This window comes from Mesoplodon bidens (assembly GCF_964165515.1).
Source record: "Mesoplodon bidens genome assembly, chromosome: 3".
NCBI classification, from domain to species: Eukaryota; Metazoa; Chordata; class Mammalia; order Artiodactyla; family Ziphiidae; genus Mesoplodon; species Mesoplodon bidens.
In genome coordinates, this window is record NC_138178.1 from 67,739,483 (window position 1) to 67,765,621 (window position 26,139).

General features: G+C 45.3%; 1 protein-coding gene across 1 annotated transcript in view; it reads left to right on the forward strand.

The window, feature by feature from the left end:
- The window catches only part of CHRNA7 (cholinergic receptor nicotinic alpha 7 subunit), a gene marked incomplete at both ends in the record, with an annotated part of 129,936 nt that overhangs the window by 54,335 nt on the left and 49,462 nt on the right, over positions 1-26,139 (forward strand). Inside the window, one exon of the mRNA XM_081229172.1 lies at positions 13,814-13,923. Coding sequence (XP_081085298.1) covers positions 13,814-13,923 — 110 coding nt within the window. The remainder of the gene's footprint in view (positions 1-13,813; positions 13,924-26,139) is intronic.

Here is a 26,139-nt window from a genome sequence, read left to right on the forward strand (position 1 = left end):
AATGTGATATAACTTTATGTTTGAAACTCTTATATTAATCATTCTGTCTTGGTTCTCTCAAATGTAAATATTTACATAAAAATTATTCCTTCAGAAAATAAGTGTTAAGAATTTTTCTTCTGGATCGATTTAGGATTATAGTGATTAATGGTACATAATTCCTCAAGGTGACACTAATTACAAATCTTAATAAATAATTACTAAACATAAAAAATGGGAAATCTACCTCTCTACCAAAGATGGGGCTTTGGAAGAGATTGGTTCAAGATGGCGGAGTAGAAGGATGTGCTCTCACTCCCTCTTGTGAGAACACCAGAAGCACAACTAACTGCTGAACAATCATCGACAGGAAGACACTGGAACTCAACAAAAAAGATACCCCACATCCAAAGACAAAGGAGAAGCCACGATGAGATGGTAGGAGGGGCACAATCACAATAAAATCAAATCCCATAACTGCTGGGTGGGTGACTCACAAACTGGAGAACACTTATACCACAGAAGTCCACCCACTGGAGTGAAGGTTCTGAGCCTCACCTCAGGCTTCCAAACCTGGGCATCTGGCAATGGGAGGAGGAATTCCTAGAGAATCAGACTTTGAAGGCTAGCGGGATTTGATTGCAGGACTTCAACAGGACTGGGGGAAACAGAGACTCCACCCTTGGAGGGCACACACAAAGTAGTGTGTGCGTCAGGACCCACAGAAAGGAGCAGTGACCCCATAGGAGACTGAACCAGACCTACCTGCTGGTGTTGGAGGGTCTCCTGCAGAGGTAGGGGGTGGCTCTGTCTCACTGTTAGGACAAGGACACTGGCAGCAGAAGTTCTGGGAAGTACTCCTTGGTGTGTGCCCTCTCAGAGTCTGCCATTAGCCCCACCAAGGAGCCCGGGTAGGCTCCAGTGTTGGGTTGTCTCAGGCCAAACGACCAGCAGGGAGGGAACACAGCCCCACCCATCAGCAGACAAGCAGATTAAAGTTCTACTGAGCTCTTCCCACCAGAGAAACAGCCAGCTCTACCTACCACCAGTCCCTCCCATCAGGAAACTTGCACAAGCCTCTTAGATAGCCTCATCCACCAGAGGGCAGACAGCAGAAGCAAGAACTACAAACCTGCAGCCTGTGGAACAAAAACACATTCACAGAAAGACAAGATGAAAAGGCAGAGGGCTATGTACCAGATGAAGGAACAAGATGAAACCCCAGAAAAACAAGTAAATGAAGTGGAGGTAGGCAACAATCCAGAAAAAGAATTCGGAATAATGATAGTGAATATGATCCAGGACCTTGGAAAAAGAATGGAGGCAAAGATCGAGAAGATGCAAGAAATATTTAACAAAGATCTAGAAGAATTAAAGAACAAAAAGAGAACAATAAAATAACTGAAATGAAAAATACACTAGAAGGAATCAATAGCAGAATAACTGAGGCAGAAGAACGGATAAGTGACCTGGAAGACAAAATGGTGGAATTCACTGCTACAGAAGAGAATAAAGAAAAAACAATGAAAATAAATAAAGACGGCCTAAGAGACATCTGGGACAACATTAAACACAACAACATTCGCATTATAGGGGTCGCAGAAGGAAGAGAGAGAGAGAAAGGACCGAAGAAAATATTTGAAGAGATTATAGTTGAAAACTTCCCTAACACGGGAAAGGAAAGAGCCACCCAAGTCCAGGAAGTGCAGTGAGTCCCATACAGGATAAACTGAAGGAGAAACACAGTGAGACACATAGTAATCAGACTGGCAAAAATTAAAGGCAAAGAAAAATTATTGATAGCAGCAAGGGAAAAATGACAAATAACATACATGGGAACTCCCATAAGGTTAACAGCTGATTTCTCAGCAGAAACTCTACAAGCCAGAAGGGAGTGGCATGATCTACTTAAAGTGATGAAAGGGAAGAACCTACAACCAAGATTACTCTACCTGGCAAGGATCTCATTCAGATTCGATGGATAAATCAAAAGCTTTACAGACAAGCAAAAGCTAAGAGAATTCAGCACCACCAAACCAGCTCTACAACAAATGCTAAAGGAACTTCTCTAAGTGGGAAACACAAGAGAAGAAAAGGGCCTACGAAACCAAACCCAACACAATTAAGAAAATGGCAATAGGAACATACATATTGATAATTACCTTAAACATGAATGGATTAAATGCTCCAACCAAAAGACACAGGCTTGCTGAATGGATACAAAAACAAGTCCCATATATATGCTGTCTACAAGAGACCCACTTCAGACCTAGGAACACATACAGACTGAAAGTCAGGGGTTGGAAAAAGATATTCCATGCAAGTGGAAATCAAAAGAAAGCTGGAGTAGCTATACTCATATCAGATAAAATACACTTTAAAAAAAAGAATGTTACAAGAGACAAGGACGGACACTACATAATGATCAAGGGATCAATCCAAGAAGAAGATATAACTTATAAATATATATGCACCCAACATAAGAGCACCTCAATACATAAGACAACTGCTAACAGCTGTAAAAGAGGAAACTGACAGTAACACACTAATAGTGGGAGACTTTAAAACCTCACTTACACCAATGGATGGATCATCCAAACAGAAAATTAATAAAGAAACAGAAGCTTTAAATGACACAATAGACCAGATAGATTTAATTGATATTTATAGCACATTCCATCCAAAAACAGCAGATTACACTTTCTTCTCAAGTGCGCATGGAACATTCTCCAGTATAGATCACATCTTGGGTCACAAATCCAGCCTCAGTAAATTTAAGAAAGTTGAAATCACGTCAGGCATCTTTTCTGACCACAACACTATGAGATTAGAAATAAAGTACAGGGGAAAAAACGTAAAAAACACAAACACATGGAGGCTAAACAATACATTACTAAATAACCAAGAAGTCACTGAAGAAATCAAAGAGGAAATCAAAAAATACCTAGAGACAAATGACAATGAAAACACGATGATCCAAAACCTATGGGATGCAGCAAAAGCAGTTCAAAGAGGGAAGTTTATAGCTATACAAGCCTACCTTAGGAAACAAGAAAAATCTCAAATAATCAATCTAACTTTACACCTAAAGGAACTAGGGAAAGAAGAACAAACAAACCCGAAAGTTAGCAGAAGGAAAGAAATCATAAAGATCAGAGCAGAAATAAATGAAGAAGAAACAAAGAAAATAGCAAAGATCAATAAAACGAAAAGCTGGTTCTTTGAGAAGATAAACAAAATTGATAAACCATTAACCAGACTCATCAAGAAAAAGAGGGAGAGGACTCAAATCAATAAATTTAGAAATGAAAATGGAGAAGTTACAACAGACACTGCAGAAATACAAAGTGTCCTAAGAGACTATTACAAGCAACTGCATGCCAATAAAATGGACAACCTGGAAGAAATGGACAAATTCTTAGAAAGATATAACCTCCCAAGACTGAACCAGAAAGAAACAGAAAATATGAACAGAACAATCACAAGTAATGAAATAGAAACTGGGATTAAAAATCTTCCAACAAACAAAAGTCCAGAACCAGATGGCTTCACAGGTGAATTCTATCAAACATTTAGAGAAGAGCTAACACCCATCCTTCTCAAACTCTTCCAAAAAATTGCAGAGGAAGGAACACTCCCAAACTCATTCTGTGAGGCCAGCATCACCCTGATACCAAAACGAGGCAAAGAGACTACAAAAAAAGAAAATTAAAAACCAATATCACTGATGAATATAGACGCAAAGCTCCTCAACAAAATACTAGCAAACAGAATCCAACAACACATTAAAAGGATCATACACCATGGTCAAGTGGGATTTATCCCAGGGATGCAAGGATTCTTCAATATATGCAAATCAATCAATGTGATGCACCATATTAACAAATTGAAGAATAAAAACCATATGAGCATCTCAGTAGATGCAGAAAAAGCTTTTAACATAATTCAACACCTGTTTATGATAAAAACTCTCCAGAAAGTGGGCATAGAGGGAACCTACCTCAACATAATAAAGGCCATATATGACAGGCCCACAGCAAACATCATTCTCAATGGTGAAAAACTAAAAGCATTTCCTCTAAGATCAGGAACAAGACAAGGATGTCCACTCTCAGCACTATTATTTAACATAGTTCTGGAAGTCCTAGCCACAGCAATCAGAGAATAATAAGAAATAAAAGGAATACAACTTGGAAAAGAAGAAGTAAAACTGTCAGTGTTTGCAGATGGCATGGTACTATTCATAGAGAATCCTAAACATGTTACCAGAAAACTACTAGACCTAATCATTGAGTTTGGTAAAGTAGCAGGATACAAAATTCATGCACAGAAATCTCTTGCATTCCTATACACTAATGATGAAAAATCTGAAAGAGAGATTAAGGGAACACTCCCATTTACCAGTGCAACAAAATATAAAATACCTAGGAATAAACCTACCTAGGGTGACAAAATACCTGTACGCAGAAAACTATAAGACATTGATGAAAGAAATTAAAGGTGATACAACAGATGGAGAGATATACCATGTTCTTGGATTGGAAGAATCAATATTGTGAAAATGACTATACTACCCAAAGCAATCTACAGATTCAATGCCACCCCTATCAAATTACCAATGGCATTTTTTACAGAACTAGAACAAAAAATCTTAAAATTTGTATGGAGACAGAAAAGACCCCGAATAGCCAAAGCAGTCTTGAGGGAAAAAAACGGAGCTGGGGGAATCAGAGTCCCTGACTTCAGACTATACTGCAAAGCTACTGTAATCAAGACAGTTTGGTAGTGGCACAATAACAGAAATATAGATCAATGGAACAAGATAGAAAGCCCAGAGTTAAACCCAGGCACCTATGGTCAACTAATCTATGACAAAGGAGGCAAGGATATACCATGGGGAAAAGGCAGTCTCTTCAATAAGTGGTGCTGGGAAAACTGGACAGCTACATGTAGAAGAATGAAATTAGAACACTCTCTAACACCATACACAAAAATAAACTGAAAATGGATTTGAAACCTAAATGTAAGACCGGACACTATAAAACTCTTAGAGGAAAACATAGGAAGAACACTCTTTGACCTAAGTCACAGCAAGATCTTTTTTGATCCACCTCCTAGAGTAATGGAAATAAAAACAAAAATAAACAAATGGGACCTAATGAAATTTCAAAGCTTTTGCACAGCAAAGGAAACCGTAAACAAGACAAAAAGGCAACTCTCAGAATGGAAGAAAATATTTGCAAACAAATCAACAGAGAAAGGATTAATCTCCAAAATATATACACAACTCATGCAGCTCAATATTAAAGAAACAACCCAATCCAAAAGGGGAGAAGACCTAAATAGACTTTTCTTCAAAGAAGACGAACAGTTGGCCAAAAAGCACATGAAAAGCTGCTCAACATCACTAATTATTAGAGAAATGCAAGTCAAAACTACAATGAGGTATCACCTCACAGCAGTTAGAATGAGCATCATCAGAAAATCTACAATCAAGAAATGTTGGAGAGGGTGTGGAGAAAAGGGAACCCTCTTGTACTGTTGGTGGGAATGTAAATTGATATAGCCACTACGGAGAATAGTATGGAGGTTCCTGAAAAATCTAAAAATAGAATTACCATATGACCCAGCAATCCCACTACTGGGCATATACACAGAGTAAACCATAATTCAAAAAGACACATGCCCCCCAGTGTTTATTGCAGCTCTATATACAATAGACAGTTCATGGAAGCAACCTAAATGCCCATCAACAGACGAATGGATAAAGAAGAAGTGGTACATATATACAATGGAGTATTACTCAGCCATAAAAAGGAACGAAATTGGATCATTTTTAGAGATGTGGATGGATCTAGAGACTGTCATATAGAGTGAAGTAAGTCAGAAAGAGAAAAACAAATATCGTATATTAACGCATATATGTGGAACCTAGAAAAATGGTACAGATGAACTGGTTTGAAGGGCAGAAACTGAGACACAGATGTAGAGCACAAACGTATGGACACCAAGGGGGGAAAGCGGTGTGGTGGTGGCGGTGGTGATGTGATGAATTGGGAGATTGGGATTGACATGTATACAGTGATGCGTATAAAATGGTTGACTAATAAGAACCTGCTGTATAAAAAAAGAAAAAAAAAGGAAAAAAGATGGGGCTTTATTTTAAATTCATTAATGTATTCATAGATGACATTTTTATTGCTAGAACTGAGACATTGACACAGATTTCACTATCAATTCTATAACTTTTAAAAATAGATGTAGTAACATGTATAGTTCAGAATGAAAGACACTTTGTAACAACAGGTTTACTCAGTTCCTTGAACTTCTTACAGATTACATGCCAAAAATAATAGAGTTTTCATCAAGGTGTATCAGTGGACAACTTGATTAGTTTCTCCTTCAATTTTGCTGAAAACAAAGAATTTAAAGAATCAAAATGCATCTGACCTTTGAAAGTATTTGTCACCCAAGTTTTTAACAAAATTGACATAGACACTGGTATTTTGAATGGACTTTTTCTTGCTTCTTGGGTCAGTGTCCCTAGGTAAGAGTTGAGAAAAGGGAAATAGGTCTTTATTTGTGAAGTGGGAGGGGGATACTTCAACCTGGAGGCAAAGGATGCTCCCAGGCAATTCTTGGGCAGGTGAGTTTTAGTTGGATACAAGTGGACATTGAGGGATAGAAAACAGAAAATGGATTTACTTCACACTGTCTGCTGTTTGTCCCAGGGGTACCCTTAGCTATGCCTCAGACCACTTGCAGAACTTTCCTGTAGTGAATAAAGTAGGAACCTTTGAGAGTCTCCCCTGCAGGATTTAAAGCAACGTTCTTCAGTGTGTGGATCCCACCTGCACACCTGTGCTTGCCGACTGCAGCATACCTCCTTTTGCCAGGGGTACAGGGTCTGTGTTCCCCTGGAAGCCAGCCCTTCCTCAGTGGGCTTGGTCCTGTCTCCTGGCACCTGCTGAGAGCTGGGCTTTCACAACTGCCCCTATCGCCTGGAGCATCATAATAGTGTCTGTGAGCCACTCCTTAGCATACAGACATGATGCAGTCTGTCCCCGTAAACCTGCCCAGTGACTCCCTGGTTCCTCTTAACCTTTATGGCAAGGCTCCCCTGAGCAGTGCCCCCCTGCCCTACTGTCCTCAGTCTCTCCACTTGCATTCTCACTTAAACTCACCTTCATCTGGCTGTGTGTAAGCAAAGCACTAACCCCCAGGTTACTACATATTATGAGTAATGTTTTTACCCAGTTTTTTTTGATGAGAATTTTCAACTATACCAAGAAGTTGAATTTATAGCACGCACCCATATACCTGCCTCCTGGATTCTATAATTAGCATTTTACTATACTTGCTTTATCCTATATCTGGGAATCTATTCATCTAGTTTAATTTGAAATGCAGCTCAAAGTAGAATAGTGGACAGTGGTGCCCTTTCACCCACATATTTCATGGAGATCTCAAGAGTTCAGAGGTTTTTTTTTTTCTTTCTTTCAAGGTAAAGTATTTGCATACAATGCAATGCACAGATCCTAAGAGTATCTGTCAATGAATTGCCAGTAATGCCTTCAGGTCTGCAGCCCCCGCCCCCATCCCCTGCATTCAGGACTGTCATATAAGGTATAGCTCTGGGAATCCTGGGGCATAATGCAAATGCTTCCTTTTTTACATAAAACTGCTTGTTTCCCAAGCCCTCTAAAGTGCAGAGCTGCTGTGGGCATTTTTCTCATGGAGAGAGAGACACACTGAATTTGCCTCTGGCATGTCAGGTCAGGTTTCCCTGAGTCTCTGTTTCTTAGCCCTCCGTAAGTGATTGATCTTCAGCAATGTATATTATTTGGTGTTTTTTACAAGGGTGTTGGTTTCCAGGAAAAATGTAACTGGATTATTACTTACTGTATTGAGTTCAGGTTCTCCATAAGTAAACATCCTTGCTTTGGAGGATGTCACCAGAAGCCTCTAAATTTCTTTCAAACACAGTGTATTTCTAATTAAGACTTGCATCTGCAGAGGCATCTGCAGCTTCATTTGTTTTAAAACTCACTTTTTTATCTCATGTACCTATTCAACTAATCTTTTCGAGCACCTGCTTTGTGGAAAGCATTGAACTAGGCCATGTAGGGGGGCCCAGAAAAGGATGAGACCCAGTTTCTACCCAGCAAACCATTTCCAATCCGGCTGTGTAATTTACACTCTAAAGAAGGTTCAAATATCAAGACCAAGTACCTCCCTAGAGAATTGGCAGGAGGCAGGCTGGCTGTGTAGAGTGGAGTTGGCAGGTGGGAGAAATCTCTGCTTTACAGAAACGGGAGGGAGAGGAGGGAAGGCACAGACTCTTCTGAATGTGATCATCAGGGAGCCCGAGTGTTTCTAGGTGTGACCTTGCTAATTAGTGCTTCTTTCCAGGTGTCCACCTTGTGGAAAACAAGTTGGGTGCCTTCGTAGTGCATGTCCTTATAAAGCTGGGTGGCACATTTATCTGGCACCTGTAGCTCATGGAGCAGCTGTAACAGTAGCTCCCAGCTGAATTTTAAGGAATCACAAGTATCTTGGATTTAGAGCAGACCTTAAAAGTTATCTAACCCCTGCCCCACCCAGTGTTTCCATCTGGAAAGCCATGGCATTCCTATTGCTGCCATAGCATGGCCATGGGGAACTCAGATGTCACCCCGACAAGCCTTGGAAGCTGCCCCAGAGCCATGTGTAAGACAACCACCTTGATTCCTGCTCTTTGTGTTCTCCCAACTGGTGACCAGCCTGGCCTGCCCCAGCTATGGGGACAGACAAGAAGTGAGACTCCATGCTGAAGACGGTCAAGGCCAGAGTCCCCAGGGAGGGAGGGCAGAAATGTGGACAGGAGAGGACAGAGGACCCAGGAAATTGCTCTCAGCAATTGGTTTTTCTCTCCTCTCATTTCATGTTGCTGAATTCCTGTTCTGAAAACCTGAATCCACATAAGCTTTTCTCTAGGTATTTAAACTCTGAGGTCAATATTATACAAATGATGGATTTTCTATACATTCAAAAAGAGAAGCAGAGAAAACATTCTCTTTGACCTACAGTTTCTTGATTGTGTTTTCCTTTCTCTTACCTGCCCTTGATTTGTAGGACTTTCCAGTTATTTAGGTAATCTGAAGGAAGAGAAAGTATCTGATCTTTCTGTTTACCTCTATATTCATAGGAGGAAGCAGTTAGTGTATTTTCTTGGCAGATTAGTTGTATCATTTGGGGAGGCCTGTCAGACATAATCTGATTTAATCTACGAGAAGAAATGACAGAAGCCATTTCAGTTTCTGAAGAGACATTTGAGCCATCCAGAGACTTGTAGTTGCTTTAAAAATAAATCTGTTGTCTTTAATTTTGGAATTTTGACCATTCTTCTGGTTTCAGGTTTCCCGTCCTTATGCTTATTTTTTACCTCCTAATTCTAATGATGGAATGAGTAGCATCATAGAATATTAGATTCTAAACCATATTTATTTCTAAAATGCTTACCTTCTTCATTTCTGCATTCTTTATCACTTTTCTCTGACAAATAGAAATGCCGTACGTTATGCTCATAGATGAGAGGTCGGTAGCTTGCTTAGGGCCATAAGAGTAACCCACGGTTAAGGGTGGTGTTTCAATCAGTGTGTCCCACTGAGAGAAGAAAGTTTTAGGGCAGAAGGAAGGAGGAGGCCCACTCTCTTCCTCTGAGATCAGAACAGTTGACGGGGAAGAATGTTCAGAGCGTGTGTGTGAGGTGTTTCCTGACACCAGGCGCTTGGCGTCTGCCTATCCAATAGCTGGTTCTGTGATTCTCGGGACTTGACCTTGGTGTCCAGCAGTTCAGTTTTATTCTGAGTTAGTGTCTACTCCCTCGAGGTAAGGGCTCAGTCCCACAAACCGCCCCCACTTGAGACACAAACTGCAGATGGGGGAGCCAGGCAACCCACACTTCTGTCCAGCTGAGTTCAAATTCGGACCTTCCCACCACACACCCCGCTTGGGTACAGTATTTTCCTAGAACAGCTCCTGGAACTCAAGAGAAACCTTTATCTATGTTTCCAATTTATTATAAAGGATGCAGCTCATGCACAGCTGAAGGAGGAGATGCCAGGGCAGGTATGAGGGGAGGAGTGGAACATCTGTCCCCCCACCCCCGTCACTGTGTCCCTGCACCTTGATGTGGTCACCAGCCTTGTTTTTTTTTCCCCGCTCCAACAGCATTGTTTGTTTATTTATTAATTTATTATTAATTTTTATTGGAGTATAGTTGCTTTACAAAGTCAGCCTTATTGTTCAGAGTTTCATAACCCAGTCTCCAGCCTCTCTTCTCTTCCCAGAGATAGGGGTGGGGTGGGGATAAGGGTTCCCACCCTCTAATGCAGGGTTGGTCTTTCTGGTGACCAGAGGCATTCTGCTGGCCGGAGGCTGACTAGGGGCCCCACCCTAAGCCAGCTCATTAGAATAAAAAATATGCTTAAAAGACATCTGATCACTCAGGAAGTTCCCAGGGTTTTAGGAGCTCTGTGCCAGGAACCAAGGAAAAAGACCAAATATATTTCTTATTATACCATACTGTATTTTTTTTAAATGAAGTAAACTTTCACTTTCTTCTCTTTCATTCACTTGCTCTCATTCTCTGCTTTCTTTCTTTCTTGCATTAAATATTTCCATGCAAGTGTGCACACACATATTTAAAAAGAGTTTCCTGTGGGTCCAAGGCAGGTTGTAATAGGGCCAGTTCTCAGACCCCTGAAAGAGTGGGATTCTTACTGTGCATTTTAGATCAAGGGCCCCTTCCTCCCCTGCGTTTCCCCTTAAGCATCCCATGTAATCTTATCTTGATGACTTAATGAGAAGGAATCACACAGAAATAGGGAGAGAATGCAAAGTGCAGCCTCTTTTGATGGGAAGCTCTGGGAGGGTTGGCATTTCTAGGTTCATGCCTGTTTCCAGGTGCCCACGTGTAGAAGCCGTGCCAGCTGCTGTCTGTGCACAGATTTTGCCCAGTGCCTCTGCCTTCCTGGTCCTTGCAATCTGAGTGGGCAGTCAGTGCTTTGGAGGATAGAAACTCCCCCCCCCACACACACACACTTGTTTATGGGCCCCTTTCCACATCCATTCTTAAGAAATCTTCATGCAAACCCAGGACAACGCAGCACCAAGGTTCCTGCTCCATCCACCTCCTGACACTGAACTGGCCCTTGCTCTCTCCACCTTTGGCTGCAGCTCAGTTATTACAGCTCTCATGTCCTTTGAGATTTTGTGAAAGGGAGGGATCCCTCTTCCTTTTAAAGCCATCATGTATCACGTGCCTCCCAGGGCCATGTGACTTACCTGCTGTGACACTATCTCATTGCATCCTACAGCACCTGATGAGGTGTGTGACACATACGAGCAAACTGCAGCACAGAGAGGGTGGTTGACCTGCTAGAGCTCACACAGTTCTTCTCTGCCGGCGCCTTGGTACAAACCCGCCTGTCTGATTCCAAAGCTCCCGGTAGCCCCCCTTTCTGCTGTGAGGGTGGGAGAGACCCAGCTTGGCTTTGGACTAAGGAAGAGCCCCAGAAGGGCAGTGCCTTCAGGGATGATGAGCAGCCCACCATGTTGGGGTGCAGAATCTGCCTGTGCAGACAGATTGGATGGGAAGAACCAACCACGGTAGAGCCCAGGAGTCACCCAGCTTGAAGTCAAATAATGCCATTCTGAATCCTGATCCAGTGACCAACAAAAAATATATCACTTCTCTGGGCCTCAGATTTCTCTTGTAAATAGGAATAGTAATGCTGGCATCCCGGCATCCTGGTGAGCATGGTACACATAGCAGACACTGAGTGGGCAGGATGGCCGGGATACATGACCTGGGGCACAGGGAGCTAAGTAAGAGCATGAGTAGGGGAGACGGGAGGGGTGAGGAATTGCCAGGGAGGCTTCCTACAGCTCAGATCAGGTGCCCTTAGGAGAGGTTTGAGTTTGACCAACAGAGCGCTCCCTCTTCCCTGCTTCCCCTTGCCCTGTGGCCATCATTTCAGCAGGCAGAGGAGATGGGTGTCTGCCTGCCACACCTACCTTCCTGCACAGTTCTTGGGGCCCTGGGGCCCTGAGCAGCGTGGTGGGGAAGGTGACAGTGTAAGGCTCTGTGATAATCAGCTGCCAGAGAAGCATCCCAGGGCTGGATATGAGGACATGGTCAGGAAAGCACAGATGTTGGGCACATAAGGGCTTGTGCCCAGAGCAGGGGAGAGGAAAGAAGGGAGCGCTGGGCAAATGGGGCAGAGTTGGAGCCGCTGGAGCGGACACAGCATGGCTGGTACCCAGGCCTTCCTGCGAAACCGCTCGAACAGGTCTGGCCCTTTCTGGGTGCTGTGCTGTCCTGTCACAGCAGGGTGAGGGTGGAAGAGACCCTCCCCAGCTGCACATGCCTAATTAGAAACATCGGCCTGGTGGGTCTCTATCCTAAATGCCCCAGATGATACTTCAGCACGTTAGATATCAATACACCCTCCTTTTCATGGTCCATGGCTGTGAAATGCTGTTACTTGCCTGCATATTCCTTCTTGTCTGACTTCAGGTAGTCCCAGAACTGGGATGCTTGCCTGCCCTTTCCAGAGGATGGTGGGATCTCTGGGACATGCCCTTTGACCCCTGCTGCAAGTTTCAGTAGCTCTAGACCCACAGCCCCTTGGCTGCAATTCTCAAATCTCAGCAACTCTGAACATGACAGGGTTTTTGGTTTGTTTGTTTGTTTTTGTTTTTATAACTTTACATCAAACTGATATTGATATGCATTTATTTTCTCAGTAAAAATATACATGTTTTGCTGCAGAAATAATGATTGATTATAGGGAGTTGTCCCTGGACCAGCTTGGGCTGTTGCATCACATACCTTTTTAAATCTGAGAAAGTTTGAGCTCCAGAGCAGGTGGCCCCAGGGGGACTGAATACAGGATGGGGGCCTTTACTGGGTCTGCTCTGATTATGGACACCTGTAGGAGCTGATGAGTCCAAACCCAGCAGCCCTGCGGTCCTGGCTGGGTGGTGCTGGTTGTCCAGCAGTGCAGGTGGGGTCCTACCTGGGCAGTCTTTACAGAGCTAGTGGACCTCAGGTAGCTCTGGGGTGCATAGTTCTGGGGCAGAGGACCCCAGACATGGGCCTTCATCTCACAAAGATCTCTCAAGAGCCAATTTCAGGCGTAGCTCCAAAGAGATGCACCTGTGTTCACATGTTTATAAATATTTCCTGTACCCTCATGTGCTGATTCATTGTTTTACTGCCAACACCCATGTTTGCATTTTTGAGTTGTGGTGTCAGAAGCACTATTCCTACATGAAAATAATAATTCAAATCCAAAAACAGTGCCTTAGAAATTTCTGAGAGGTATCCCTGCAGCTGGACGAAGTTGTTTTATGGAAATAAATATTCTTCATTTTTCCAGCTTGGTTCTTGTTCTAATTGAAATAATAAATTTATTTGTCCAAAGTGTCTTTACAATGGAGAACTTTGAAAGCGAAACAGTTCTTCATTCGGCTAGGAAAAAACCCATCTGCTATGGGAGGGGAAGGCTTGGGGGCATTCAGTGAACTGGAATTAACTTTAATGCTACCCTCTGACTGTGGTCATGGTGACAGCAGGATCTTAAATGCGATTTTTTTGCTATTCGTGGTCATTTTGTAAGGGGTTATTTAATTCCCAGTTTCCATATATTTTACAGATAGCAACTCAATTATGTAAATAAGTGTCTGGAACTCTTTTTGGTTTTGAACTTATCTAATAATCTCTTATAAGATATATTAGCAGGCAAGGAAGCAAAGTGCTGCTAATGCCACCCTCTGTGTTTGTCAGTCTTGGATAGATCACTATTTACAGTGGAATATGTCAGAGTATCCAGGCGTGAAGACGGTTCGTTTCCCAGATGGCCAGATCTGGAAGCCAGACATTCTCCTCTACAACAGGTAAGCACAATGGACAAAGGAAAAAAATGAGTTTATTTTTGGACGTGTTTAACAATCAAGCATATTTAAGTATTTTATAGCAATGCCAGTACATTATCTGTAATTTGGGACTGTGGATCCCCACGAGGCTTTGTAGGAAGCAGCTCTGTCCCATGTCCAGTGTTCTCTGTCCTGGCACGCAGGCCTGCAGCGCCCAGCACACTGCCCCCGATGGCCATGTCCACAGGGCTGTGCATTACAGGTGTGTAGGTACTTGTGTGCATGTTGGCACTGAGACATTTTTGCATGTGGCCATACCTTTGCCCCTGAATGACAGCAGTTACAGTCACAGCACGAGAAGTTGCTGGTCAACGGGACGCATGGCTGGAGACCACTTTCTGGACCCAGGTCCTCATTTGATGCAGTGTCCTTTGGGCATTGGGAGAGCCCTGTGGGGCAGCTGAGCACAGGAGACTGTCATCTCTAGCCACACTCAGAAGCTTGTACCTGACAGAAGAAAGGCAGATAGCAGTCATGTTCTAATAAATGTAGTCCTTCTCCTGAGGTCAGGAAAGGAAGGATTCATTAGTCATCCAAAACTGTCTAATTTGTAGAGTGGAAGCCCAGAAGGCAGATATCCAGGTAGGGTAAATTTCTAGAAGCATTAAATTATTTGCTAAACTACATAGTCAAAAAAGGGAACCCAGCACTTTTCTTTCTAATAAGGCTTAGGATGTGATAACCAGCTTAATATACAAGAAAGATATTTCCTAGTGATGGCTGCTGCCTCTGGTCCCACCTGGACAAGAAGGAAGCCAAGTACCTTCCTGACTCAGGAAACAGTGCTGCCATTGGCCACTGCCCACGGTCATCCCCTGGGACCAGCTGATGTGTTTGTCCTGCACTGACTCCTTCCAGAAGGCTGGGTATTCCAAGTCTTGTTTTCCCTTTTAATTCTTTTTCTTTCTTACTGATATCACATTTCATTTGAATCATTGGCCCTGTCTCTAGAAGACTACACCTCTTCTAATTTGTTGCCACTCTTCAGTTTCTTAGATTAGTTCAGGCAGCTGAGCTTTGAAAGATGTCTCAGGTCAGAGTAAGTGATCCCAACTGAGTAGAAGCACAGGAGTTCCCATGCCTTCTCCTTGGCTCATCTATTTCCTGGGGGTGGCTATGTTAGTTGCCCAGGGCTGCCAGAACAAAATGCCACAGACTGGGTGACTTAAACAACAGAAATTTATTTTCTCTTGGAGGCTGGAAGTCCCAGATCCAGGTGTCTGCAGGGTTGGTTTCTTCTGAGGCCTCTCTCCTTGGCTTGCAGATGGCTACCTTCTCGCTATGTCCCCACAAGATCTTCCTCCCTGTGTGTCTGTGTCCTCATCTCTTCTTATAAAGACATTAGTCATGTTGGATTAGGGCCTATTCTAATGACCTCATTTTAACTTAGTTACCTCTTTAAAGACTATCTCCAAATACAGTTTCACTCATACTTGGGCACGTGGATTAGGACTTCAACCGATGACTTTTCGGGGAACACAATTCAGCCTATGACAGGGGCATTGCCGTTGACTGCTTAAGGACAAAGGGTTAGGATTGAACAAGTCTGGGTGTAAATCTTAACCGTAATGTTTACTATGTCTGTAAGTCTCAGGTTCCTCCTTTGCCCAGTGGGGGAAATGCCACCCTCTCAGAGTTTGGAAGGATGACTGCAGATGTACATGGCACGCTTGGGTGGAACTTGGCAAAGAGTAAACATTCACTAATGGCAGTCGTGTGCTCACAGGCCTGATGATGAGGATTTCTGCTTCAAGTAAGATGGGTTTGACAATTTAAAAAAGAAATGCCAATAATGCTTTTCGTTCTTCCCAATTCAGTTTTTTTATCTGAAATCAAGAATAAATATTATAATATGGTAGAATCTTAAGAATGAGGCTTTAAGAGATGGGTCTTATCTGTGAGACCTTAAACCCCAATAAATAAAATGTTTGGAGTTCCTAATATTTTGGCTAATGAAGAGTTACCAAGTATTCTATACATACCTGAATTTTAAGGAGCAAAGATACAGCCGTCTCCGTCTGATGGATGACTCCAGGGACCCGGCCCCCAGGAATAATGCATCCCCTTCTTCCTCTCCTGTATCCCCTGGAGCTCCAAATAACCATCTTCCTCCTGCGTCTCAGTCCCGTATCCCTATTGAATGAGTCCGCCAGCCTCTGTCACGGGATCTGTAGAGGCTGCCTCCTCTTCTGCGTTAGTTTTCTTCCGAGAAATGAGATATAGGATTTTTTACCTGAAGTAACTGCTAACTATATGGCTGCGCGTCCACGTGAGCACAGCGAGGGCTAAGCAGGTTACGGAAGATATTGAAGCCAGTCGTAGACACGGCGCCAGTTATCTTTTGCTGCTTAACAAATTAACAAATGACCCTGAGCTTAGTGGCTTAAGGAAAAAACACAGTGCAGATTATTTCTCGCCATGCTGTGGGCTGGCTGCGCCCGCGTGGCTGCTTGTCTGCTCTGTGAGATGCTGGCAGGAGGCGACGGGCCGGGGCTCAGATGAGCTGGGATGTGGAGATGCACCGCCAGGGCTGGTGGTGGTGGTGATGGTGCCGTGGGTGGGGCCTCAGCTGGGGCTGCACCTGTGCCAGCTCGGCTGTCTCCTCCCTTCCTGAAGGTCTTCCACGTGGCCTGGCGACGCAGGAGAGGCAGGAAGTGGGGGCTCCAGGGCCCTTAGGGACTGAGCATGAGAAACCAGACGAGCCCTTTACCTGGTTCTGTTGGGCAGAGTAGATCTGGGTGCAGCCTGGAGGAGAGAGGAGAAATCAGCTGTCCCCTTATCCAGGGCACCAGGGAGGGAGGTGGGGAGGCTGCCCTGGGGAGACCAGCTGCCCAGGCTGAGAGGGGACAGTGATGACACAGGAAGGTCAGAGTAAAGACTGGGAGGAGTGGAAGGACCAAAACAGACGTGTAATGAAGGAGCACTCAGCTCAGGGCGCCCTGTGGGGCTAGGAGGAGGGTGAGACACAGGGTGACCCCGTTAACCCTGCCTCCATGGGCTAGCCTCCCTCCGCTGCCACTCCTCCTGCCCCAGGTGTGTGTGGGCCCCCCGCCATCCCCCACCCCGCAGCCTCCTCTTCCACCTGCTGTCCGTCAGCTCAGGAACGTGCCCTGACTCCCACTGGTTACACATGCCCCCTCTCGGCATGGGACAGTCACCCTTCACTCTGCCCCCAGACCTCAACTCGACACCCTTTTGGCTCCAGACACCTCTCTCTGTCACGTGGTCTCCTAGAAGGGCGTTCCTGTGCCCAGTAGCACGCAGGTTCTGCCCCCTCTCCTGGACACCTGGAAAGCACCTGACTAATTTTTGTGCACAGATGAGATGGAAGCACGGAGGGAGGGTCCAGGTGTGAGGAGGAGCAAAGGGGATGATCTTTGTGATGCCAGTGCCGCTAAGGACAGCAAAGGGAAGAAAGGAAGGAGAGATACCATATTGGCAGCCTGGAAAATGTGAGACTGGGTGACTGAGTCCAGAAACTGATACAGGAAGTAGCAAAAACAGGCCTGAATTCAGTAAGATCCTAACCTTCTGATACTATTCTGTTATGGGGGATTTTGGGAGATGTTGAACTTGATACTTTCCACCAGCCAGAGGGTCTCAGAATGGTATGTTTCCTCAGTGGGCTCATGTGATAGTTCATTATATGTGTGTGGTGGGGCTGGGCGCGCTTTTTTGAGGGGACATGCCGTCCTTCTGTGTGAGCCATGGTTTGGAAGGGAGCATTGATTCAGGTCAGGGGAAACATCACCAACATGTATGTTACATTTCTCCTTCTATTCTAGCTCAATTTTGTAGTCCAAGTGTGAGCCTCACATGGTTTTTGAGATAGAATACGTTTTCTGTGCTTTGAAGAGGCTGGGTCACTGCAAAACAGCCATCTTTGCATCATTTCTGGGATGCACTGCTTTAGTTCCCTGAGGGATCGTGAACAAGTTACTACTGCTGGCCAGCTGGCTGGGTGGCTCTGAGGAGAGGACGGGCACTGATAAAACCATCCCTGCCAGATGCTGAGCCCAGTGGTTTCTTGGTTACTTTGTTCTGCTTTACTTTAAGCTTGCAGTTCAAAGATTTGTCTGAACACAATCTTGCTCAAAGTGAGTAGCAATTGTGGATGGCTTGTTACAATTTCCTCCCCTTTTTTGGTTATCTTCTGTATGATTATGCTTATTGATGTTCTAGAATAGGGGATACAAATCAATAAAATGGTTGCCTCTGGGAGGGGCATTTGACTGGAAAGGGGCATGAGGGAACTTTCTGAGGTAATGGGAGTGTCTGTATCTTGACTTCATGGTGATTATGGTCACATTAATGTAATCTGCATCAAAATTCAATGAACCAGGACCTCCCTGGTGGTGCAGTGGTTAAGAATCCGCCTGCCAATGCAGGGGACGTGGATTTGATCTCTGGGCCAGGAAGGTCCCACATGCCGCAGAGATCCTAAGCCTGTGTGCCACAACTACTGAGCCTGCACTCTAGAGCCTGCGAGCCACAACTGCTGAAGCCTGCGTGCCTAGAGCCCATGCTCTGCAGCATGGGCTCTGCATGCTTTGCAATAAGAGAAACCACCGCAGTGAGAATCCCGTGCACTGCAACGAAGAGTAGCCCCCGCTCACCACAACTAGAGAAAGCCCACGCACAGCAACGAAGACCCAACACAGCCAAAAAAAAAAAAAAAAAAAAAAAAAATTCAATGAACCACACACCAAAAATCTGTGCTTTCTTCTTGTAAATTATAGATCAATTTGAAACGTGTAATAGGTTGACTAGGAGATGGTTCACAAATAAAGAGATCAGTGAACTGGAAGGCACATTTAAGTCATTTACACAGAATGTAGCAAAGGGATGCAAAAAGATGAAAAATAAGAGAAATGTCGCGACTTGGAGAATAGAGTGAGATGTCCTTAAAATGTTTAATTGGAGTCCGAGATAGAACTAATAGAGAAAATGAGGGAAAAGCAGTGTTTAAAGAAATAATGGCTGGGAATTTTCCAGAAATTATAAAAAATACGAATCATCAGGTAAAGGAACCCCAACCAATCCTAACTGGGACAGATGGTATTTATTGCAGTTCCTGTCTGCAGAACAAATCACTCCAAAATTTAAAATAAGAATCCCTGTGACTTCTCCCCATCACTGTGGGTCAGGGATTTGGGGAGGGGTCCAGCCCGGTGCTCTGACTCCAGATCTCATGAAGTTTCAGCCCAGTGCTGGCTGGAGCAGCAGTCAGCCAGGAGCCTGACTGGGGCATCCCAACAACCCAGATGGCTGGCAAATTGATTTTGGCCCTTAGTTGGGAGCCTTAATTCTTATGCACATGGGCTTCTTAATGGATTGCATGTCCTCCTGGTGTGGTGGCTGGCTTTCCTCAGAATGAGTCATGCAAGAGACTGACCAGGGAAAAGCTACAATGCCTGTGGGCGGCATGAAAGGCCTGGCTGGTATCAGCATCGCTTTTCAGAGGAAAGCCTGAGCTCCAGCAACGTCTTGGCCACCCCTGTACTGTGCAACCATGGGCGGCTGCCTCAGCCTTTCCAGGCTTCTCAGTTCTTGAGCTGTTTCTTCAGAAAATCTCATGACAATAATGGAATCTTTGTTGATTGTAATTTGCTGATGTTTTTGTTGGCTCTGTATTTTTAGGGCAGCATGGGGTGTCAACCATCTCTTTCTCACAGGCTGTGCAAAACCACATTTGCACGTCTGCAGGCACCTGTCTGGCTCTGAGGCTGCAGGCCTCTGGCTCCAGCCCTCTTTCTGTCACCTGTTCCCCTGACCCTGTGGCTGATGGCAGACCCTGGGGAGAGGGCAGTGCATGCAGTGTGATCCAGCCCGAGAGGGCTTATAATTGTGCTGATCAGTGAGTCACCAGTGAAATAGAATTTATTCTCTTCCCAAGTGTCTTAAATTCCCTTAGCAATCAAGACAAGGATTCAAATGCACATTGTCTGAGAGAGGACGTGAGACCAGGGAGGGAGGGAAACCAATATAGGATGCGTCAAAAAGCTACTGCTGGGCTTCCCTGGTGGCGCAGTGGTTGAGAGTCCGCCTGCCGATGCGGGGGACGCGGGCTCGTGCCCCGGTCCGGGAGGGTCCCGCATGCCGCGGAGCGGCTGGGCCCGTGGGCCATGGCCGCTGGGCCTGCGCGTCTGGAGCCTGTGCTCCGCAGCGGGAGGGCCCGCAGCGGTGAGAGGCCCGCGTACCGCAAAAAAAAAAAAAAAAAAAAAAAAGCTACTGCTGTGGGCAACAGGGCCCATTCTCACCGGGGACATCCGGGGTGTTTATCTGCCAACCGCCTTCTGTCCTAGATTGACAGCTGCTTCCAGGGGTATCATTCTGTTTGCCTGTCCTGTGCACAAACCAGAGCCTCGGTCAGGGCTGCCGATTCTTGGCATGGGCAGCTGTCAGGGCCTCAGGCACGGACAGGACAGCTGTCAGCATGGTCAGCTCAGTGTAGGTGAGTGGCCCACTGAAGTTCCAGTCGTTTTCACCTTGGCCTGATTGGAGGTCCAATCCCAGCTCCTGGGGGCAGGGCAGCAGTGATGTGAGTGATGGGAAAGCATCTTGGGACTCAGGCAAAGTGAAGGAGGCAGGCAGGTGGCAAAGGCAACAGATCAGCTGGGACCTGCATCCTTGTGAGTGGCAGTTGCTCCCCTGGGCAGCATGCGTTGTCATGGTATCACAGTGGTCCACGTGTGGGATGGGATCTTAGGGAGTGAATCTGTTAGAATCAGTGCTGTCGCTGCTATTGGCTCCACAAGGAGGTTCCCAGGTTGATGCTCCCAGGCCCATCACACAGCCGTGGCTGGTCTGGGGGTGGGGGTCAGGGCAGGAGGCATCACTGAAAGGACATCAGTGGCAGCTCTTGTTACGGCAGGAAACTCCAGTTGAGCAAAGGTAAAGGTAATTTTCAGCTTTGGATCTTAGAGGAGGAGGCTTTAGGGCATGCTGTGATAGTATCTGCATTATCAAATCTTCTGACCTAATCTGGAGGGAGGCTGATTGTAGATAAGGTAAGGTGAGAGGAGGGCGGAGCAGTTTTTAGGAAGTGAGTGGAGCCTGCCAACTTTGTCCATCCAAACCTCCCCCTTCTCACCCCTGCCACTGTTGATGTTTGTTTTTCGTTTGTCTCTTCACTCAACCAATATTTAATGAAGGATTACATGCTGGTATCACACAGTGTTCTAGGATCTGAGGACATCGCAGCGATCAAGATGGACAGCCCTCTAGAGGAAGGGAGAGAGGGAGGGGAGAGCATGCATCAGGTGTTTGGGGCTTTGAGAACTGGGGAGAGAGCCTCACATGCGCTGGAGCCAGAGGTGGGGTGTGAGGCCAGCAGTATGGCCAGAGGGAGGCTGTGGAAGAACTCAGAGCATCAGGGAGGCAAATGCTCTTGGCAGAAAGAACAGGTGCACAGGCCTGTCAGGAAAGGTTGTGAAAGACTTTGAAATGCAAAACATCATCATCATAAAATAAATAAAATGGTGAAGGAGAGAAAGATGAGTGGGAGTCTATGACATCTCCGTGTGAGGTCACCTGCACCCTCTAGGTTATCAGATGCTCTAGTGGACTCAATAGGTCATGGTCTTTGAACTACCTTTCACCTTTGTAAGTTCTAGAACCAGTAGTGGTGGAGATGATTCCAGTCCATAGAGAAGCAAATGGATTCTGTCTGGTGGACTCTTCTGTGAATAGACGGGATCAGCATTCCTGCTCACCAGTGTCCATGTCTGCTCTTTGGATGCTCCTTAGGATTGGTCTTTGATGCCTTGCTGTTTCCCTCATTAACTAATGACTTAAAAAAAAATCTTTGACACATGTTCATTTTATATTTGTGTAAGTATCATGATTTTATCTTTTTTTTTTTTTTGCGGTACACGGGCCTCTCACTGTTGTGGTCTCTCCCATTGCGGAGCACAGGCTCAGCGGCCATGGCTCACGGGCCCAGCCGCTTCGCGGCATGCGGGATCTTCCCGGACCGGGGCACGAACCCGTGTCCCCTGCACTGGCAGGCAGACTCTCAACCACTGCGCCACCAGGGAAGCCCGATTTTATCTTTTTAAAATGTATCTTTTTTTGATCAACCTGAGGCAGGAACTTGTCATCTAGATCTGTCCTCAGAGCAGAAGGGGCCAGAGTGGCAGGAGTGGCAGGGAGAGGCTCAGAGACACTGGGGGTGCCGCCCAAGTCTCCCAGGTCTTGGCTTTTACTTTGAATGAGACAGGAGAGCCTCTGAGCCTCTTGGTAGAATTGCATTTCCTTTTTTGCTCTGAATAACTGTCAAAATCCTAATTCACATTCTCCTTTTGACTTGCTAGCAGCTGATTCCCATCCCATGGTTATTTGTCTGGAGGTTATTATCTGTTTTTCTCTGCTTGCACACTCCTCCCACCTTACGGCAGTGGATGTGTTTTACTCTGTCATTTCCTCCAGCATCTTGGTAAATCGGGACAGAGGGCACATGGACGTGCATCCTCATTCAGCTGCTGGGATCCCAGAGACCCAGCTGCCTCATACTGACTTGGAGCCCAGCACAGCATGGACTGTCACTAGCCGACCTTTAGTGGCCCTGCTTTGCTCCACTCTTTCTGCAAAGGGCTGGGTGGCTTCAAAGTCTGTGTTAGCATCCACATTTCTCAGGGCAGGAAACTGGTGCCTGGAGAAGTTAAGCCGCGTGCCCGAGGTTACCCAGCAGGGCATGCTTGACTCTGGAGTGTGATGTACTTGCCTCTATCTGTGCTTTTAGAGCTCTTGTGTTTTATTTTTCTACATGTTGGACAAAGTGGAATCACTCCTCTCGCTTCCTGAGAATCAACTCCACTTTCAGACCTTCTCTGGCCACTCTGTCTCAGCCTTTTTTTCTTGCACTCTGGAAGGAGTGAGCCTGTCTCCTCCCAATTTCAGAGCCACTGGGGGATTTTCATACATCGCTTCTTGCTGACCTTTCCTCAGCATCCGACAACCGAATTTTCCTTGACCAAATCCCTTGCCAGCCAGCGTGGAATGACAAAATGCAAACTGCTGGGTGAGAGTTGGAGCAGAATTTCAAACAGAGAGCCGGGCGCTGCAGCCAGCTGAGTTTTCTAGGGATAGCTTTGTATCCAGGGCTGCCCCGGCAAGACTCTCTTGCTACCTGTGGCACCAGGCCAGCCCACGGAGTCCCCCACCCCCTGCATCCTGAGGGCTGCAAGACCCATCCAGCCCAAGAGCCTGGCTTTGGGAGATGAGCTTATTGATCTTCGTTATGTCAGACATGGAACCAACTCAGCTGTAAGGGTCTGTGTAGTAAATACGTGAGACAGGAATTCAATGGGGAGTTCAGTCATCCTCAGGAGCATCCTGGGGGAAGGGAGAGGCCAAGGTCAGCCCTCACGCTGCCCCCTCCTCAGCCTGCTGTGGGGTCCCTGTGGGATCTCCACTGCCTGCCCAGGCTGTGGGCCATCTGTACAGAGGAAGGAGAGCATAGGAAGTTGTGACTGACAGGGACAAGACATGGGGGCGGGGTGCTGGCCCTCCCCCAAAGCCCGGGACTTCAGCTGTGCAGGGGCTGGGTCAAGCTGAGTGTGCCTATGGCATGCATCAAAATCTGGAGGAACTGGGCTGTGGGGCAGGGTCTCTGGGCCGGTGTGTGGCTGATGCTGTCTGTGCAGCTCAGGGGAATCTTCTGAGGACACACCTTCACTGCCCTTGAGGCGTTTGTAATCAGTTACACATTCATCCTGGTGGGCTGATCTGATCTGATTCATGATTGCAGTGAAGCCATGTGGAATTACTCTCCCTCACTCGCAATTAAGGAAACTGATTCTGAGACACAGGACCAAGGCCTTGACTCCCAAACCTTTGACTTTTCCCAACACTTGACAGTCTTGTCATGGGTGTAAGACAGGGGCTCAGAAGATCATCTTACAGAACAGATGATGTGAGTCAGGGGTCGGGCAAGGTCTGGAGGAGAGAGACGCTCACCCAGTGGCGGGGGGAGAAGTTGTTCCTGGGAAGGGGGCCAGACTGGACCTGTCTGCCAGGGGCAGTCCTGGCGCAGCTGTTAACTGTGCCTCTTTCACTTCTAAGAGTGGCCCAGCTTAGATAATAATGTATGTGGTCCTCTCACTTAGGACAAGTGGCTACAGGGAGACAACAGTTAAATGAAGACCTGGAAGGCAACAGGATAGGGCATCTCAGGGGGAAACACTAGGTGAGGCCATGGCACGGAGCTCTTAGGGGGGGACCATGGGTGACAGTCTTGGAAGGGAACAAATGTTGCAGGACCCCCAAAACATTGCTTTTATTTAATTCAAGGGAGGGGGTAAAGAACAGGATAATAGGCCAGGATGAAGTACAGTAAGGCATTCAGACCAGTCCAGCTGGGCTTCTCCTCCAGGACTCTGCCCTTGATGTCCAGTGCAGTTGTTGCCTCTGGGATGCTGTGGGCCTCAGAGGACTTGGTGTTTCTCAGCATTACATCACGTGCAAATCCAGTTTAACACTCAGGTTCCTCCCCTCCGGCCAGTGAGCTCCGTCAAAAGGATCACGTTCTATTCACATCTTTGATTCCTAAAAGTGAGTGTGGCAAACAGCACATGGAAGGCATCAAATTAGAGTGAGTGGATGCAGTGTTGGGGGCTGTGACCCTGGTACAGTAGGGAATCGCTGGAGGCCTTAGTGCTTGGCGCTCCCAGCTCTGGATTAAGAGATCCATTCCCAACAGCAATAAATAAAAAAATAAGTGAACTCTGGTTGTTTGGGGCAGGGGTGAGGGGTATGGGTCATAAAATGCAAATATCTAGAGTTTATCATTCTCTTTTCTCCTTCACTTCCCTATCAATCTATCATGAAGGATTATCCAATTTAAACTACTCAAGTTATCTTTTAGCATGAGTTATGGTCTTTTATTGAAGATAAACTATACCTTCTTAATCAGATCTTTTTGTTACTCTCATTATGTATCAGTGTGGCTTTGGGTTCCATACTGGAAGATTACACATGCATTCTATTCTAGTTTTTTCTCGTGCTTTTTGCTTTTCTAATGCTTTTTGCTTTTCATTTCGTGGGTTATTTTTTTTTTTTACTTAAATTTTTTTAATGGTGCAAGGTAAGGGTCTAACTTTACTTTTCTTTAAAGGGTAGAAAATGGTTCTAACGTGATGTACTAAACATTCTGTCTTTTTCCTCCTGAATTGAAATGGGATAGTTGTATTCATCTATTCAGTATCAGTAGCCTACTTAGTGCTAAGGAGAGAAACAAAAAGAGACATATATTTTGAATATCATGCTGAAATATTAAAATATCCAAAATATAGGGAAAACCTTTAGAAGCCCTCAAAGTGAAAAATTACAGTAACAAGGAACAAATTTGGCTTAGTTAATAAGGTCTTACTCAAATATTAGAGGGAAATTATTATTATTTTTTAACATCTATTGGAGTATAATTGCTTTACATTGTTGTGTTAGTTGCTGCTGTATAACAAAGTGAATCAGCTATATGTATACATATATCCTCATATCCCCCGCCTCTTGTGTCTCCCTCCCACCCTCGCTATCCCAGCCTTTTAGGTGGAAACAAAGCACCCAGCTGATTTCCTTGTACTGTGCGGCTGCTTCCCACTAGCTTTCTGTTTTACATTTGGTAGTGTATATATGTCCATGCCACTCTCTCACTTCATCCCAGCTTCCCCTTCCCCCTCCCTGTGTCCTCAAGTCCATTCTCTACATTTGCGTCTTTATTCCTATCCTGCCCCTAGGTTCTTCATAACCATTTTTTTTTTTTAGATTCCATATATATGTGTTAGCGTACGGTATTTGTTTTTCTCTTTCTGACTTCACTCGTATGACAGACTCTAGATCCATCCACCTCACTACAAAATAACTCAATTTTGTTTCTTTTTATGGCTGAATAATATTCTATTGTATATATGTGCCACATCTTCTTTATCCATTCATCTGTCAATGGACACTTAGGTTGCTTCCATGTATTGGCTATTGTAAATAGTGCTGCAATGAACATTGTGGTATATGTCTCTTTATGAATTTTGGTTTTTTCAGGGTATATGCCCAGTAGTGGGATTTCTGGGTCATATGGTAGTTCTGTATTTAGTTTTTTAAGGAAATTCCATACTGTTCTCCATAGTGGCTGTATCAATTTATATTCCCACCAACAGTGCAAGAGGGTTCCCTCTTCTCCAC